The following is an 18293-nucleotide window of genomic DNA, read 5'->3' on the forward strand; positions in this document are numbered from 1 at the left end:
ATACAATGATTATTATCAACATAGATTGCTTGATGACTCGAAATTGACTCGTAAATTTTGCTCCGAGTCACGAGTCAATCCACATTTGTGATACGCCGAGTCAAGTCAAGTCAAGTCATTTTAGCAAAGTGACTCGAGTCAAGTCAAGTCATACGAAAAAGGTGACTCGAGTCTGACTCGAGTCAAGTCATGATTCGAGTCATCCCAACACTGATAGTTGCTATACAGATACACATATATGCCTGCATAAACTCATTTCTACGGCCTGTCTAATATCCATTTGTCAAGATTTAGAAAAGGTTGAACTGTGGGACTGTTGGAATGAGGTACCGACGACCATTAATCATATCACAATCGTATGCCTATAGTACGAAAGTCTCTGAGGAAACAAATTTCAACAAAGAACATGTAACTACTACTGACCAATTCGGATATGGTAAATCAAAATTAGGCCGCAATGGAATGATCCAGGATGGAGGAGGCCACGAGAGCATTCCCCTGGTTTACGCCGGTTTACCATTGATGATTACAATGATTGAGTGCAACTTAACTAAACAGAATTGGCCCATAGAAATGCGGCGATTATCGTTCGGTAGCTCGAAGCTCAATCTCGTCAGACCATGATACGTTCTCTATCGGAGCAACATATATCAAATGAGTATTCATTTCGGTGTTATTTAGCAAAATTGTATTTTATTTACACTGTATGTGATAGAAAAGGACGATAATATACATTGGCATATATGAGGTCGATAGAACTTGTCAATGCGGTACAGATCGTCGAAATGCAGCTGCAGATTATGATCTCTATGCGTATGGCTATGGTCTAGTTATATTGCGAATTGAACTCCAAGGATTTACGGATCACACGAAAATCGCGAATTTATTTGCGATCGCAAAATTGATGGGGTACCTGAGCCTTGATCAAATAAGCGACCGTACTCGATTTGTCACAACGACTTCAATTTTACATGGTCTAAAAAGGATACGCGCAAATTGCCATCATTTCAGAGATAATCAAAACCCCAAGAATCCGACAGCCTGACACCATCTGTCACCGTCGGCAGGGTCAATGTTGTAAGAGGTTCTGAACAGCGCAAGTCAAGCGGTAATTGATTGCAATCAGTGATTAAAAGCGAAATGATTTGAAGCACTGACTTAATCGCTAATAACTACAAATCTGTCGAGAAAATGTCATGCACTCATTAGATATCTAATTACCCACAAGTCCCGTATTGAACAGCAAATGAAAGCACAGGGTCTTTGATCGCGTAGTTGATTTTATTAGCGCACCGCAAGTTTGCAGTCTGCTCTATGAACCTATCGTGTGAATTACCGATCATCGCTGCATCGAAGATAGAATACTTATCGGCGCTAATGCCCGACAAAACAAAAGAATTACCGTAATCCAAGTTAGTGCTTGTAAGTTAAAGGCGATTAGCGCGAGAGGGAGAGCGAAATGGTCGTGATCCTGCTAATTGCAGGAGTTGCCTTTGCGCCAACTGGATCGACCATCACAAACTCTGCAAATGAGAAAGACAGTTGTTGCGTAACAGGGGATGAGATACGAAATGATTGTGACTCGTTCACGGCGAAGTTCAATACAGCCCGGATTACGAATAGCGACAGTTGTTCCTCGGAAATTTTCGAATTCCCTTCTTACCTTCTCACTTGCGGAGGGGAGAGTGAATTGATTCAGGACAGCATCGATCGGCTAATCTTCGATAATATTCCGCTGCTCAAGGATAGCGACAGCCCTTCTAAATGCTCGACAGATACAGTACAGAGGCGCCAGCTAGACGAATTTCTCGGTTCCTCAGACTCCACAGATAATAGTCGGGAACAGGATACGCGTCGTTCTGTCGAATACGGCGAATACGTGACTACAGCTCACATCTCACAAGAGGGCGTGGTTGATCAGAGGGTGATCTCGCATTCACTTTCTCGTGATTGGAAACCTAATCATCCAAAGGTGGACGTTCACATTTGCAGGGAAGGAGACTCACCGTTATGTCGAGAAAATGTATGTAAGCTAGCTTGCTATGCCTTCTCTGTCTTACTCTTTGCATGCCTACAAATGCTGCGTCAAACGACCGCAATTTGCTACACTATGGGTTTTACTGGAAATTGATTGGATTCCTGGATGTGTGACGATATGGATAATTTTACAGCAACTCATGGTGGATTATACTGCGCCGTATTTGTCACAAAATCTGGCACGGCGGTCGACATATTGCAATCCGAGACCAAGTTTTACAAACGGCAATTGGGGCGGGAGGATTCCAAATCCAATGAGCAAGGTAACTTTTTCGAATTTTTGTTCCGAATCTGAGTATGGATGATATTGAGCGTATTTATGTCGGGTCAATGTAAATGCATGTAAATGCCAACTATGGAATCCATTGTATTGTCATTTGCCCGCTCGTATCCGACCGAGTGTAGCTACCTGACCCGGAAAAGCATTGGTCAGTTGAAAATAGTATGTTTAATTTGCTCTTCAGATGTGTGTCACAAAAGCATGGCCTCAATAATAAAACGTATTGTCAAGCCATTCGTAATTATGCCCCTTCAAAGTAGACGACCTCGCATGACGGTTGGTGCTTAGCGAGGTCTGCCGCAATGTTACAGTGGCTTTTAGCATGCATGTTTAAAGGCTTGCGTCTAAATACTGGACAGTGTGATTCAGCAGTGCGATGTACCGCCTACTTAGTGTTCTGTGCGATTGTTTGCAGGCAGATTAAATGGATCTGCGGTCCAATAGTTTTATTTATATCCCCTCGCTTTGAATTAGTAATCCCTGCACGCAGGAATTTCGCCTGATTGCCGTTGAGGAGCAGATTTGCTTGGTAGGTTACACTAATAAGCAGATGGCTGTGTTGGTGAAGTCAAAAGTACATCGGTACGTGTGATCAGATCCTCGTAAAATCAAAACATATACTTCTAATAGCTGTTTTATTCGTGAATCGTTACATAACAAGGTAACCACGCCATATAACCTTGTAACTTATCTGCGTCTGCAGATTGCAAGATTTTAGTTATGCCGCGGTATGATTTCGGGGCTTTGTATTATGGTTGGTTATTATTTCTTTGTATGTTGCATCAATAAGAATATGAAATAATCTTTTATACGCGCTAATATCAATCAAAGTGCTGACTTCTGACGAAGAACATGATGTGATCGATTCGCTTCTCAGATAGAGCTCTGTAAAGAAACGGTAGTAATTTGTATTTTGTCAAGAGTCGTAGCGCATTAACGACATATCTTCATTCTTCACTTTTGAAAACTTTATCTGGGTCCAGACATTTGTGGCTACCGAACTTGCCTCCATCTCGCAACAATTTCAAGTCTCGTGTGGGCAGTACATAAGCCTTTAGCCCCACATGACCACAAAACACCGACTCGCGACTGAGTGATATTCAAACCAGTTGGCATTACACTACCGACTGTAAAGTGAAAAGAGTGTGTAGGCAGTGCATGGTTCTCAAACTTCTTTAGACACGCTCCCCTTAATGATGGTGAAAATTTTCGCTCGGACCCGCTGATCGCCATATCAAAAAAAAAACAGTAAAAAGAACAACGAAAATGTTTGCAATCCCAACACATAGTTTGGTAGTATTTAAGTTTATGACTGTCGAGATATCTGTCAAATATGAGATTAGGACCATACACAGAGCAATAATTATCAGCTGGAGGTAAATCGGGCGGAGGTGGAAAAAATTTTTAGATGAATAATTTGGCCAGAATAATCATGTGCAATGGCAGCAGGTGGCATAAATACATATTTTAGCGATTTTGGTGCCTAATGACTTTATTTCCTGACTTGGACTTTGCTCAAGCGCAGGGCCGGCCAACCCGTGGCCCGCGAGAAGGGTTTGAGTGGCCCGCGAGGTAATTTCCGAAATTTCTATTATCATCAAAAATGGATTGCACAGATTTTGAGCTTGCATGGCCAACCAAAAATTTGATTAGTCTGGCCGCAATACTTGAGATGTGATAACTAAAATATCAGTTCCAACGCATTGACAGATCCATCAGCCATTCACATATTGGTATATCTTCGTACACTACAATAGAGCAGAATAATTTGCGATAGATCTATCAAAGGTAAAAATTTTCTACAAGCTTAGCGCAATATGTTGTCACTCGATTTCTTGTTTTTAATATTGTTGCCCATTTGCGAAAATGGAAGAACACCTAATGTATCAGATTGAGTCAACTATATTCGCGATTACGAGACAAAGTGTCGTTCAACATATGCGACCTTGCGTTTGCGCTCGCAGTAAGACCGTCGACCATGAAACCTAGGCACGAAATGATTGACGTATGTTGGTCACAGCTTTCGATATCGATATGTCCATACGCCGAATAGCCCAGTCGTCGCAAACTTAGCCCAGCGATATACAGCAGGCCCGCAATATAGTCAAGTGACAATAATATTGACCTATGAACTTGAAAAATTTTTCGCGCTTCGCGCGGATAGTGGCCCGCGCAAGAGTTCGCCAATCGAATGTGGCCCTTCGGCCGAAAAGGTTGGCCAGCCCTGCTCAAGCGTATCTGATCATAAGCTAAATCATAAACCAATCCGGATCCAAGCCACTTCGATTTGAATTCTAATTTCTAAGATTCGATAAAGGGTATGTGACAAATGACATATGGCATGACCTTATAAGGAAATATTTGTTTTCTCCATAATGCTGTGTCTTACTACACGGTCTGTACAAATGCTTGACAGACAGACCATGAGAGCATCATCTGACACCTAAACGCATTCACCATATTACTCTTAATTCTGAGACATATTATGATCGGTGCGTGGTCCGGTATCAGTCACAATCTAGCATCGTTGTATGGTATGGTATGATACGATGTAACTATGGCATTTAAAGTTGTAGTATAATTCGGATTACACCCGTTGTTTCAACTTGGAAGTTTCAGCACATATTAAACTCATTCCAAGTTCAAAAAGCCACACATCAGTTTCTTTTACGCCCCCAAGGGGGCGCGCCCCCTAGTTTGAGAACCACTGATGTAGTGCATTCATGTCCAAAAGGTGGTACACGAAGACAGAACCGACCTCAGAATTCATAAACCTCGTTCTCGTGGTGTCGATCGAATATTTCACCTAGCTCGTTAGCGACTGAAACGCATTCCCTTCTTTGCGTGTTTTAATTTCATTATTGCGCGCTTTGAGCAATCGTAATTAACAATCTGCGTTTTTTTCTCTGTATGTATTCAATCGCTGGCTTAGTGCCTTTGGTTACTTTACGAAAGACACGGTTCTGAATGATTCATGCTGTGTAGCATTGTTAAAAATCCTATGCGCCTACGTTCCGCTGGACTCCATTTGTGCCTGTTTTTTTATTGTCAACTATTATTTAGTTTAAATATTGTGTTTGATTTATAACACGGTATAATTGTGAGGTAAGTTCTATTTTCGTGTAGCGCCCTTTGCAGTGTTTTGTCTTCCTTTTTCAAGAAATCGAAAATGGCCTCCTTTTTGGCAATTCGTCCTCCTTTATAGCTTTGGAAGTCGGGCGATTGTACACTGTACAGTGTACAGTAGGGGTATTCAAAAATGACTTTTTTTCTCAAATCGTACTGGCTACTTGATGAAATGGGATTATGAATAAAATAGTATTTACGGTGACCAATTCTTCTTTTATTCAAATCCAGGTTTTTCGACGGCAATAACTCCGCTTCCACTGGTTGGAATTGAACCAAATTTGGTGAACAGCGTTTCTATAGACATCCTAACACTTCCATGGGATGAAGAGAAAATATTTCAAATGTTTTGTTATTTATTTTTATCTAATAAATAGAAACTTTCTTCTCCTGTAGCAATGCGGCTGCTGGTTTGAATTGAACCAAAATTGGTGTGTAGGCTTGAATTAGGTAACCTAACAATTTCATCAAGTAGCCAGTACGATTTGAGAAAAAAAGTCATTTTTGAAGACCCCCACTGTACAGGGACAGCTGAAAGACGCCATAAATGACGCGGAACTGGATTTCGACGGCAGTGACGGCAACGTTGACTAAAAAAAGGTCAAACCCAACCGATTCTACGATAGAGCGAGCGTTTCGGGAGTCGAGTCGGAAAAATGACATTTTTTCAGTAAAAACAATACTTTTCGTAAAAATTCTCAAATTATCCGATTTCTCGTCCGCTATTATATCTTTTGTGGCTTCTAAAAAGTGTCGTCTTTTTCATCTCTCAAAATATGGTAACACTACCTTTTGGTTCTGAACATCATTTTGTTATTTTTGTGTACCGTGTATGGTCACGTCGGTTACGCGGACTCATCTTCCCTCTGGGCAGAGTACTCCGAACCTCGAAAACCAAGCCGTCTTCTGTCGAAACCTTTTCAACTTCCCTCAAGATCCGTCGCCCGCGGTGTGTGGCAAGAGGAAATCAACAGAACGTTGTCAAGCAGGGTCGATGAAGAAGAAAAAAGTTCCAGACAAGAAGTAGGAATTGAGCATCGGCGGGTGATGGCAAGAAATACATGTTTCGCGAAATATCTAGGTATCACCGACACGCCAAGCCTCCGTACTCCTACGTCGGCTTGATCGCCCTAGCGATTCAAAGCTCGCCTACTAAGATGTTAAAGCTGTCGGACATCCTCAACAAGATTAGCACCATGTTTCCGTTTTTTAAGGTATTCTAGCATTTTGTTTGCGGTCCAATACAGTCAACACTTATTTTACTAATTCTTGTTGAAGGGGGAATATCAAGGTTGGAGGGACTCTGTGCGCCATAACCTCTCACAGAACGCGTGTTTTACAAAGGTGAGCTCTATGGTTGCAAGCTGCACTACGAAAAACGATTGGATTACATTAATGGGCTCTGCGATATGGCTGAGCGCCGCAATTACGAAATATGTAACTCGCGAAATGCTTTTTCACATTTGACGTCAATAATAGATAGCGTACAATGTTCTTGTAGCCTTCCTGCTTTCAAGCGTATGCAAGAACATTCCCAGTGCTTTGGGCGTTACATTCGCGGCGTTTCGACTAAACTGGTGGTACGATTGTTGATATGTTCTTTTCAATTCTCTACCAGTTCCTGACGATTACCCCAGAAGTATTCGCGTCTCTCTCAGTGTGAAAATATTATTCAATTGAATAAACTAAGCATACCTGTTTAAGGTATTGCCAGACCCCGCACGACCGCATTCCAAAGGCAATTTCTGGTCCGTCGACATCTCTAAAATACCTCCCGATAAACTGAAAAGACAGAATACAGCAGTGTCGAGGAACGTGGCCCCTGGCTTCACTTATGCGAGGTAACTTGTGTAGTATATTGTATAGTTCTCATCATTGACCGGTAGTGCTGAGATTAACGCCCGCCTTTTTTTGCCAGGGACTTGAATGAGATCTTCGATCTCGAAACCGGGCAGTTACGGATATTTTCGCATCCTCGGAACGACACAGCTGATGCTTCACCTGATATGGGAGTTCTTGACGAGGCTCATCAATACCTTGCGCGGCAAAACTGTCAGTACAGCGCGTCGTCTCTGCCATCCGGCAGTCAAGCGCTGACTCCAGGCAGTGTCTCTCTACCAGAAGGTGGGATTGGTACACATTATACTATGCGAGTCCTGTGGATTTCACTATTTAGTAGGGATGGTGTGAACCTCTGAAAGGTTCAGGTTCGTGTGAACGTGAACCTTTTTGAAACGTTCTGTGTGAACACGAACGTGAACCTCATGACGTCACGTGACGTCATGTTGTTAATTTAAACCCCATATTTCAATTGGGTGATTGCCTATATTAATCTACTGTACACGATACCGAGCGACGACTCGGGGCCACATAATAGCTCGGTACTTAAGTACATATTAACGTTTGAAATGTCGCCAAATGTATCAACTGGGGCAATCAAATGATATATTATTCCAATAAAATCAGTATCTTGCGTCGCTTTGCCAACAATTGCGACCTGATCGGACAATGTAATCGGCGTCTGAGTATTGCCACATGCATATTGAGCAGAGTGTAAAATGGGTTTCTATACTTGCTACCGATTAACAAGTTATACAGCAGTATAGCCAACACCCCAGTCGCACGAATTTGGTTTTTATGATACAGTATACATATGTAGTCGAGATTGACCCCGAACGCCTGCTAGATTTTTACATCAGAAGACGATATCAATCTCATTTATTGGTTGGATAAGGATCATTTGCAGACAAAATACAGAGAATTTCGCTCTTGATGCCATGTGATTGCGGGTCAAGCTCACAGCACAGAGACACTAAATATGCACAAACGGAAGGCTGGATATTTCGGGCAAACTTTTGTAACAATACAAGTAAATTTTTGAGATTGCCAGGGGCATGCTCGTTTAGTGTTGTGCTGCCAGCCCCATGCATATAGTGGCCCGCAGTTGAAAGTCAATAAATTTGAACCAAAGATGTTATAATGAAGTGAAAATTGCAATATATGAAAAAGGTTCACAGTGCAGAACCTACCAAGGTTCTGTTGTGAACGCGAACCTCAAATTTTCCGAGGTTCACACACAGAACACGAACGTGAACCTCACGTTCACACCATCCCTACTATTTAGTACAGAGGTCTCAAACACGCGGCCCGCCAGAGCATTTTGTGCGGCCCGCGACGACATTTTAGATTTTTAATACTTTGAAAATATTTTAGTGTCACATATCTTTTCAGGTTATAAAGTCAAAATCCCCTCTTAAATTGCCCCGAAAGTCTGAAACTATTCATCAAACTTCACCATCACATCAATTGCAACTGCTACCATGCAGTGGAAGATTCACTATTTCGCCACATTTCCAATTCATGATGACAAAAGCTGACCCTTAGACGATTCCTTAGACTGAAATTTGTGAGTTGGACTTGGACGCGATGTTTCTTAGAATTACTCAGACTCGGGCTAACTCGATGGCAAAATGAAAATGACTCGAGTGGACTGGGAGTGACTCGGAATGCCGTGAATTTGTTAGAATCATGGACGCAACAAACTAATCGCGTATCCGGGGAATAGTAATAGAGCAGAAGGTCGCAGCTTGGTATTTCACTAACTAAGCAAGTAGTTATGACAACTATTGGCAATCTGTCAGTTACATCTTCGGTCGCTAAACCAGGTTATTAGGGCCACTTACAGGTACCGAGTACCGTTGTGGTACGCTCCAACGATGTAACAACAATGGGCCGTTCGGCGTTCCGACATTTCAATCACTAGGACACATTCATTAATATATTTATATTATATTTATATTTGTTTCTGCTCCTATATTTGAAGATATTTGGCCATGAGATTAATAGCCTACTTAAGCTGATTGGAATTACAATGGTCAACCTAAAAATGTTTTGATATCAGATCAGTCTCTATTATCAATCTGTTAAATTCAAAATATTCATAGTAGCTGCAAAATTATCACCCGATAGCTTTTATGATGGGATCATACATTTGTCCGCCCATATGGTGTCTATATGTTATAATTAATATATATCAAGTACAACAACAATTCTATTCAAATAGTTATAAATGTGATGATTCTTTTCTTGCCAGGGCTAAATTTATAGCAGAGGAAATCACATTTTGACGATGTATGTTTACTGATAGTCTGCTGGATCGGCTCACTTTCAATAGGACAATTCATTCCCGCCAAATAAGGCATACTTGGAAAGACATAGACCACCCCTATAAATGCTGCGGCCCGCGGCGGCGTCAAAACTGGAAAACTGGCCCGCGAGCACATTTGAGTTTGAGACCTCTGATTTAGTATATTATACGATTATCATAGGTATACTCGTTAAGTTATTCATGATGGGAATCAATAGTTTCGCCGAAACGTTTCGGCATGTCTATTATCGGAGACTATATTATCTGGTTCGAGCCCGACTGTAATATGGTGAATTGTCGAGTTTGGGTACCATACCGACGGTTTTAGACCCAATATACGCGACCTCATTCCACCCTACTTCACTGAGCTTTCATTATGTTACTCTGGCCATCAAACCCGACTCTCTTCGGTGTCCAGGGGAGGTGTATTCATTGACAAAAGAGATTTTATTCAACATAGAACTGAAATATACGGATCCGGTATTGAAGCGTCAAGATTCCAGATTCAATTACCGCCTGAGTATGCCTGTGGACAACTTTTTGCTATTGCAGTCGTAATATAGCTTAGTTGCATCGGCCGAGGATGTCCTGACCACGCTCACGGTTGTTGTGTTAGTTTTGAATTTTGATGGTGTTCCGTCATCACGTCATGTCATTTTATGACATGGAATCAACACCAGGCCAATATTCTTTTATGATCTTGAACTGCCGACTTTGATGAACTGCCCAATTTTGTTCTAGACTTTTGTGTAAAAGAAGGCGATTTGGAGCCTGGATAACCCTCCACCATTAGAGCTGACCTCGGTCGGAGTCGACCCCGCGACCCATTGGTGTTGCAGTCCATGGTAGTACTAGCCACCAGATAGGCTACGTTCCAAATCTGCAATAGGTTAAGTTTGAGCGCGACCTGGGTCGACACCAGAATTCCTACCAATGTGTTGCGGTTTTTGGCAGGCTCCTCCTCGGATGTGGCCAAAGTATCTATCGATGGCACTCCAGAATTACAAGTAACATCGTAGATTTCTACTCGAGTAGAAGTAGCGATTCTCGAGTAAGTAGAAAGTGAGTCGCCTCGACGAAGTTTTGCGTACAAAACTGAAATCTGTCAAGTAAAAGTAGGAGTAGTCTAAAGTTTACGCGGCGTCTTTCAAAAGCTCGGAAAAATAGTGGGCCGTGCTAAAATTAAGCAGTTCTGTGATCACGAAAATGAATACAAGAGTGGTGTATGTAGCTGAAACACTATACAACAACCTGATATCTACGTCCGCCATAATGACTGAAATTCATGTAGGCTACCTCATCATGGTGGCCTGAATTGATGGTCCTCCTCCGTGCTGTTGTTGAAATACCGGCACTGCCGAGTTGTATTATTCAATAACTCTATTATCACGACACATTGTAGAAACCTGCGCGTCGTGTGGTAACGACGGCTGCTACGGATGTAATCGCGGACGCATCACTTCAAGGGCCTCATCGGTACCGCAAGATGTCGCCATCACGCAATATCGCATCTCGGACCGATCGCGTACGCCAGCCGACGATCTTCACGACTGCGAATTGTAAGTCCGCTTTTCTAAACTTTGAAGCAGAGGTTCTCAACTTCACATGTAAAACGGGTCAACATATACTCAGAACATTATTACCATATGTTTGCACCATTTGGTTCATCAGTCTTAACAGACTTGTAAAAACTAGGCTGCTGGATTTTCAAAATACGCAACTAGAAGTAGAACAAACGCGCAACTAGCTAGATTCAATTCCTAACCAACTCGTTATTTTTTATTCTATCGGAATCAGATCGGTATTCCTCATGAACATCAGTACAATACGTGGTTTCGACCCCCAAACTAGCTACACCACTGCTGGTAGTGTGATGACTCTGAGCTAGCAATGGCCGCAAGAACATCACACAATAGAACATCAGTATCACGATTCGCGCGGTATACCGACGATATCTGTTTTCTAGTTGTTAGCAGCTAATATTTTAAATGCAGTTAACAGGGCGCCGACTAATTATAGATGGGTAGTTTGTACAATTCCTAGTCATCTAATGATGGCTACGTGACTTTCCAACTGTTTAACGCGATACATCCTTATCGCAGGGTACAACGATCGGTGGAATACGGTTTTCATGGCAACCGAACGAATGCCGACACCGCCGATCTCGAAACAAGGCGTTATTCCACCGAAAGTCCAGTGCCGACAGACAGCTCGACAGACATTGACAGTAAAATCTCTCCAGACAACTGCAAGGCGAGTCCGAATCACTCGTCTCGCCGTAAATGCGGCAAAGCCACCCGGCAAAGAAGAGTAGACCACGCCTACCGCCGGGACCGAAGAATCGCGGGTATCGACGGAGACGAGGCGCCGTGCTCGTGCGCGGGTAGCGACAGCAGCCGCTTGTCCCAGACATCCTCGAATTCGACAGACAGAGCACGCCACTCTGGCGTATCAGGATCAGAGCTATTGTCGAACCAAAGAGCGAACACTCTAAATCGTGTCGTGGACGATGAAGTTAACTTAAAGGAAGTACTCCACTACGGTGGATGTAAGTCAACCTCGGACCCAACCCGCCGTCGGTCGAAATCGAACTCGAATTCCCCGTCTCCGATTTCCGTTTCTCCTCTGCCCGCTTCCTATTCGGAAGCGGACTCGGCTCCACCGAACCAATGCCCGTTCGAGACGACCCGAACTCGCGACAAAACGCTCGATTCGAATCGAGACTCGACCCACAATAACACGAACTCGTTCGAACCAGTCGGACCGCCGAATATCACTCTCCCGGTCTCGAGACTATCAGGAAGCTGCGACAGTCGTTCCGCGTCGAGCGCTCGCCATCCGAATCGAACCGAATTTACGAGTTCGACTCCCGTGAGCGGAGTTACGAAACTTGCCTTCCCGGATCAGTTCGAGTTTATAAAAGAACAGGCGTCGATACTTAGTGGTCACCGGCCCGGTGTGACTTTAAATAATAACTACCAACACGCGACACGTTGCGAACACGCGTCGAATCTACGCATCGCGATTAACGGGATAAATTGTTACAATAACGCAAGGGCACTGACGTCAGAAATTCCGCCTTCGCTATACCGTCCTCGACATTATTGGGATAGCGAAATCGCGTTGCGTTCCGGTAACGTACTCCCCGCCCACTATCAATTTAATTTGCCCTACCCGGCCAATGCCCAAACGCGTTTTTACCACCCTAACCACAATATTTCGCCTGAATTTCGGCCCACGCGCGACCGCATGTTACCGTACGGTCACGCGCTCACGCAGCGAAGTCCACGTCCCTTCAATTACTACTCATCCGCACCATATGCACATCCGCACATGCACAGAGCGAACACGTACGGCACGTCCGTTCCGTCCGACTTGGACGCGCGCGATTTTGACGGCTAACGTGACAATAGCCGGTTATAATAGGCGCTGTAATTGAGATATGGTATCTCATGCTACCTCGCGCGTCTAACGCGGCCGCTGGATTTTTGTAAATACCTGCGGTTCGCTGTGATCACACAAATATTTTTGCACTGTTAGCACTGACCCTTAATCAACCGTTATTTCCTTCTTTGCGATGCGTACTTGAGCAGTACTTGAGGAAAAGCACCTCGGAAGCTAGTTTCGACACCGCACTTGTTATGCAGTGATACTTTTCTCGATATCGCGGTTTCGATGCTACGCCAGGATACGCTACTATTGAATATTATCGGGTTATTTTGTGTATAGTTTATGGAAAATTCACACGCATCCGCGTTTTGCCGCCGTCCGCACATTTCCCGGGCGTGTTTGTGTTCGCTAGCGATGATTGTTTCGGTTTGGCACTTTATCGCTAAACTGTCGTCAGGCGCCGGTGACTTTTCTCGCAGCTGCGGGTTTTGTTTGTTTCTGTTCGTATTTTGTTTTGATAATATTTTCCTAAAATATCTCCTGCGTTCGAAAAGTGTTAGTGTTGATAATCTGAAAACGGATGATGATCAGAATTCAGGGTGTGTTAGCGAACGAGGATTGGATGCAGGTGTTGTGACGTTTCGCATTTGCAGTGGCCGTGTCAAAACTACAAATTTCTGGCCAGTTCTGCGATTTGCAGTCTTTTGATGTGGTGATTCGCGGTGTATTGATGTGGCAAGGGTAAGGGCCGCCACTGTGTGTATGCATGCAAGGCAGTTCAGCACCCATGCTATACGCGTTCACAAAGGTTGGTAGAGCAGCGGCTACAGATGATATTATGCCGGAACAGCATCGGCAGGCCGTGTTATTTTTGGCATTTCAGGAGCCAGATGCCAAAAATAAAAATTTGAAAATGCCAAAAATAAGCAATTTTTGGCATATGCCAAAAATAACACGGTCTGCCAAATAGTGTATTTCGTTCATGGTGTTGTGTTAACAGGACCGCGTTACAAGCGAGAAGACCGTTTGTGAAAGGCAGGTTTCTTAATCGGGGTCCAGCCCACCCATTAGGGGTGAAAGCATGGTGTCCTAAATGGTGTGGGCACAGCGTGATTGAACGGCTGACTGCATTTGGTTTACGTCATACTTTCCATTTATCCAAAGGCAATTTTACGACCATTTTTGACCGCCTTGTCGAGCGCTAAATTTGATAAAACGGGTATCAATGAGAAGCTGCCGCAGTACCGATTATTAAAATATAAATTATATTCTGCTCATGGAGCTGGAACCCCCAAAATCAACCACGATTTTTGCATTGTGATCGAGTTGAACATTGTGACGCAACAAACTGTCTGGCTATTTCTGAGCTGCATAGTCTAGTTTTGCCAGACAGTCTTGTTGCGTCAATGTTCTTAAACAAGCTAACATTCCCAGGACTCTTCAATGCGAGTTGGTAATATTAAAGCCACCTGAAGTGACAAAAGTCCTCCGAAAATATATCGGTAGACTGAAGGAGAAATGATAGTCGGGCTACTAAATAGAATGTGTTGAGAGACAACACAGGAAACTCCTGGAAAAGGATCGGGAAGAAAATTATTTCAGCGATGAGATCGATGGCACTGGCGAAGTGATCTCTTTTCATGATGCATGGAAGACGGTTCGGCCCTCCAAAGATTTTGAAGCTCGGAAAACTTTTTGTGGATGACTGGCAACATTCTATCCCTCAACGGCTACTGTTGAAGCCGATATTTCCCAGATTCGCTTGGCGAGAAATGAATTTAGGAGAAACTTAGCTGGCCTGAGTTTGGAAGCACTGTTACAGTGCAAACGATTTAAGTCTATTCAACAGCTGTAACAATCAGCTGTTGAGCGTGTTTGTTAGGCTTTTTTTTGCTTATTGGCATCGATTCCGATGGATACTGCACATTTTGTGGTTTCGTTTGATATTATTATCCTATGAAATCGTTAGGTTTTTTCTTCTTCTTATTGTTTGTTGGCACTGATTATACGTGGATGCTGCACATTTTGTGGTGTCTTTTGACAAACTAGCCCAAATAAAGCGTTTTCGTGACTTATTCGAGGCTGAAACCATCTATTTAGAGGACGATGTCAAAACTGCCAAAAATAAAAATCGAAAAATGCCAAAAATAAGTTATTTTTGGCAGTTTTGGCATATGCCAAAAATAACACGGCCTGAGCATCGCTCACTGGTTGCTAATTCCGGGCTCCACCCATAGCACTGCGCTAGCAACACTGTATCGCAAATGAAATTTCACTATGGGACAGCTCTTGTCCTTCGAGATGTTTTCATCACTCTGAGAGCAACTTCAGGTATGGGCGGATCTGCTCTGTCGACTTACCTATACGCCATTGGACGATATTGCTTATTACGGATCGCAAAACAATAGATCTTCAGCAGCGACAGTAATTTCACAGTAGATCAATTTATTCATTTCTGCAGTGTCGTAACAACCACGCCTGTCCCGCTAACTTACGTGATCGGTAGGGCGATTTTTTTTTTGACTTGTCAAAATATGTCAAAATTTTCTCAACATTGTAGCGTTGGCTCAAAAAATTGTCTACAGAGTCAAAATTTTTTTGCAACGTGCATTTCGTTTCATTGTAAATGTTTGCACTGTCGGAGAACTTACGATTTGGCATTTTACAGCTTGACTTTACTGCTTACAGCTTCACTCATTGTGAATCGTAAACGGTCAAACGAAACAAATAGGTTGACATGGTGTTATGCTCAACGTACCACAATATCCTAACTGAAGCAAGACTGCGTAGGCATTGGTTCTGATATCAAGAAGTGCATTATGAAAAATTGTGATTTAGACCAGTGGTTCTCAACCGCCGGTCCGCGGACCGGTGCCGGTCCGCGACGACATTCCTGCCGGTCCGCCAGGTATATTATAATTTTATTCTTTAATTTCAAGATGCAATGTTGAACGCTGGTCCATTGATAAAATATATAAAACATCAAATTTTAAACTCATTCATAACTTCGTGAGGTAACATTAGGGCTGGAAACATGTTCGATTTGACTTAAAGTTCAAGACGTTTTATTTGACGACATGCGAGCGACAAATACAGAACAGATACGAGCTCACTCATCGCTAAACAGCGCAGTTTGATCATTGGTTTTCGATTCATTCATTTTGTGCAGGAACGTAACTGGGGGATCGCAAACCGCTTAATTAGAGAGGGGCCAAGCTTGAAAAGGACCCAAAATTATTTCGCCAATGAACATAAATCAGCGTATTTATTTGAAACTTTTTCCAGCATTTTTCAATTTCTTTTCGCGCTTTGCACGAATTAGTGTGCCTAAATGTCTTGCTTAATAGACGACCTGATTTATAGGCATTTCGGCGTCAGCCATTACCGCGTCACGACGCACCAACACATAATGAGGTTTAGGTTAACATGGGACTCCTAAAGGTGGACCAAAAATTCGGCCGCGAAAAACCGCTTCGGTTGTGAATGATCGAAAATTTTAGCCATTGGCGCGATCAGTTACGTAAACTCTCTGCTTACGCTGAGTAGAATACATGTGATCACAAGTACAGGTGAAATATCCACCCAACTGTAGGGTCTGGGGGCGAATCCCCCGGAAGTTTGGCTTATCGCCCTGTAGGGGTCCCAAGACCAACGTTTTTGGGGGTGGGCTGAAGAAGTGCTTTTCGGCCCGGATTTGTGGATGGCCGGTATAGCTGCTGTAATGTGTTTTCTTGCGGCACGCATTGTATTCGTAGTTGGCAGAGTAGCCTTGGTCTGGTGGCAGTGGGTATGAGCAAGGTAGCACGACAAGATGCTTGGTTCGACTCCGATACGCTTCTTCTCTCGATATTATCAAAGAGAAGAATATTATTGGAGTTGGCGTGGTCGCTTAATCCAACGGCCTTCGGCGCGAAAGACTGTAAACGAATCTCGGCGGTAGCACGTTTATCTTGCAAGGCAATTTTACCTCGACTCGGAAGACTCACTACCATAAAATCACATGGATGCCATCGTGAATATAATTAACTACGATCAAAACCCTCTAAATGTCACTCTATAGCACCGTATAATTGCAAAAAAACGGTTGCATTCTTTACATTTTGGCCTCATTTTGAAAGTTCACCGGTCCGCCAGACATTTTTTAAAATTTTACCGGTCCGCGAGGCGAAAAAGGTTGAGAACCATCGATTTAGACAACATTATCAGAATGAAGCAACACGGTGTGCCACCAGCAGCGTGTACACAACTTCAGTGTTGCCGTGCCAGCCAACAACTGCTGCTGTAGGACGATCTTTCTCCATTCTTGGCAAGCTACTTAGTAATGAAAGACAATTTCTACCAGAGAATGTAGGAAAGTATCTTTCGTCGTAATACAACAAATTTTAGTTATGTCTACCATAATGGGTGATGTAACTACTGGAATTCTTCATAGGTCCAGATTTCGTTAAAATAAAGTTTTTTCATTTAAAATTTGTCAGTTTTCAAGTCGAGAGTTTTTTCGGACCAAATTACTTACAAAGGTCAGACAATTCCAACCAAAAATGAAGATAAGTAGTACAATTATAACATTATGTGCAATTTTTTTGATTTTTTAGGTCAAAATCTGCCGTTTTTAGGTCAAAAAAATCGCCCTAGTGATTAGCATTATGATAGGGCAAAATAGAGTACCTGAATGATTCGATTCTGAATCGTATCGCTGGTTAAGTGGTTCTGATGTCGCGACGATATGAACGATGCGTAGAAAGCTCAAATATGTATCTTTTCTGCGACCAAAAGGAACCTAATACCAGTTCCATACCACATTATTATTTGTTATTTTTCGACCTTTTTATCTATTTTATTGCACTTTGTGACAATGTTGTCATTGCTGTGGGTTGATCGCGGCCTCACAGATATGTCTTTGCCACAAATGTGTGCAGCTTTGTCCTGCATCAGGGGCAGGTTACCTCTACGGTCGGCGGGCCGGATTACAGAATCGATACAGTAATCACGTATTTATCCACCTATACAAGGAATAAATCGTATTTAATGTAAACTTTAAGTTTAAAGCATAGAGACAAAAACAGCATTTAATGAGCTACTGACCTAATGTACTTCAATAGCCGTTGAAGTCAAACAGACATCTGTGGTGGATCAACGTTGTCAACAAGTTCTTTGAACTCTGGCTACATGTCGGACGTAGGAACCACCCTGACCAAAGAATGCACGGGGACATCAGTAATATTGGAACGCAGCCTTGTCTTGTTAATGTTCATTGTTCATGTTGGTCGAAAATGTTAGCTCGCAAATGTATGTAGACCCGAACAGAACAAG

General features: G+C 42.9%; 1 protein-coding gene across 1 annotated transcript; it reads left to right on the plus strand.

Annotated features, from left to right (window-relative positions):
- Positions 1-898: 898 nt before the first annotated feature.
- On the plus strand, positions 899-13533 carry LOC145433192 (uncharacterized). The gene is made up of 9 exons (XM_080310159.1): positions 899-2023; positions 2172-2300; positions 6318-6466; positions 6525-6657; positions 6722-6787; positions 7148-7284; positions 7362-7567; positions 10993-11149; positions 11693-13533. Exons 1-9 carry the CDS (start codon positions 1460-1462, stop codon positions 12990-12992), a joined length of 2841 nt encoding a protein of 946 aa, XP_080166285.1. The 5' UTR covers positions 899-1459; the 3' UTR covers positions 12993-13533.
- The last annotated feature ends 4760 nt before the right edge of the window (positions 13534-18293 follow it).

This window comes from Botryllus schlosseri, chromosome 2 (assembly GCF_051294905.1).
Source record: "Botryllus schlosseri isolate E-star chromosome 2, Bs_hap1, whole genome shotgun sequence".
Lineage (NCBI taxonomy): Eukaryota > Metazoa > Chordata > Ascidiacea > Stolidobranchia > Styelidae > Botryllus > Botryllus schlosseri.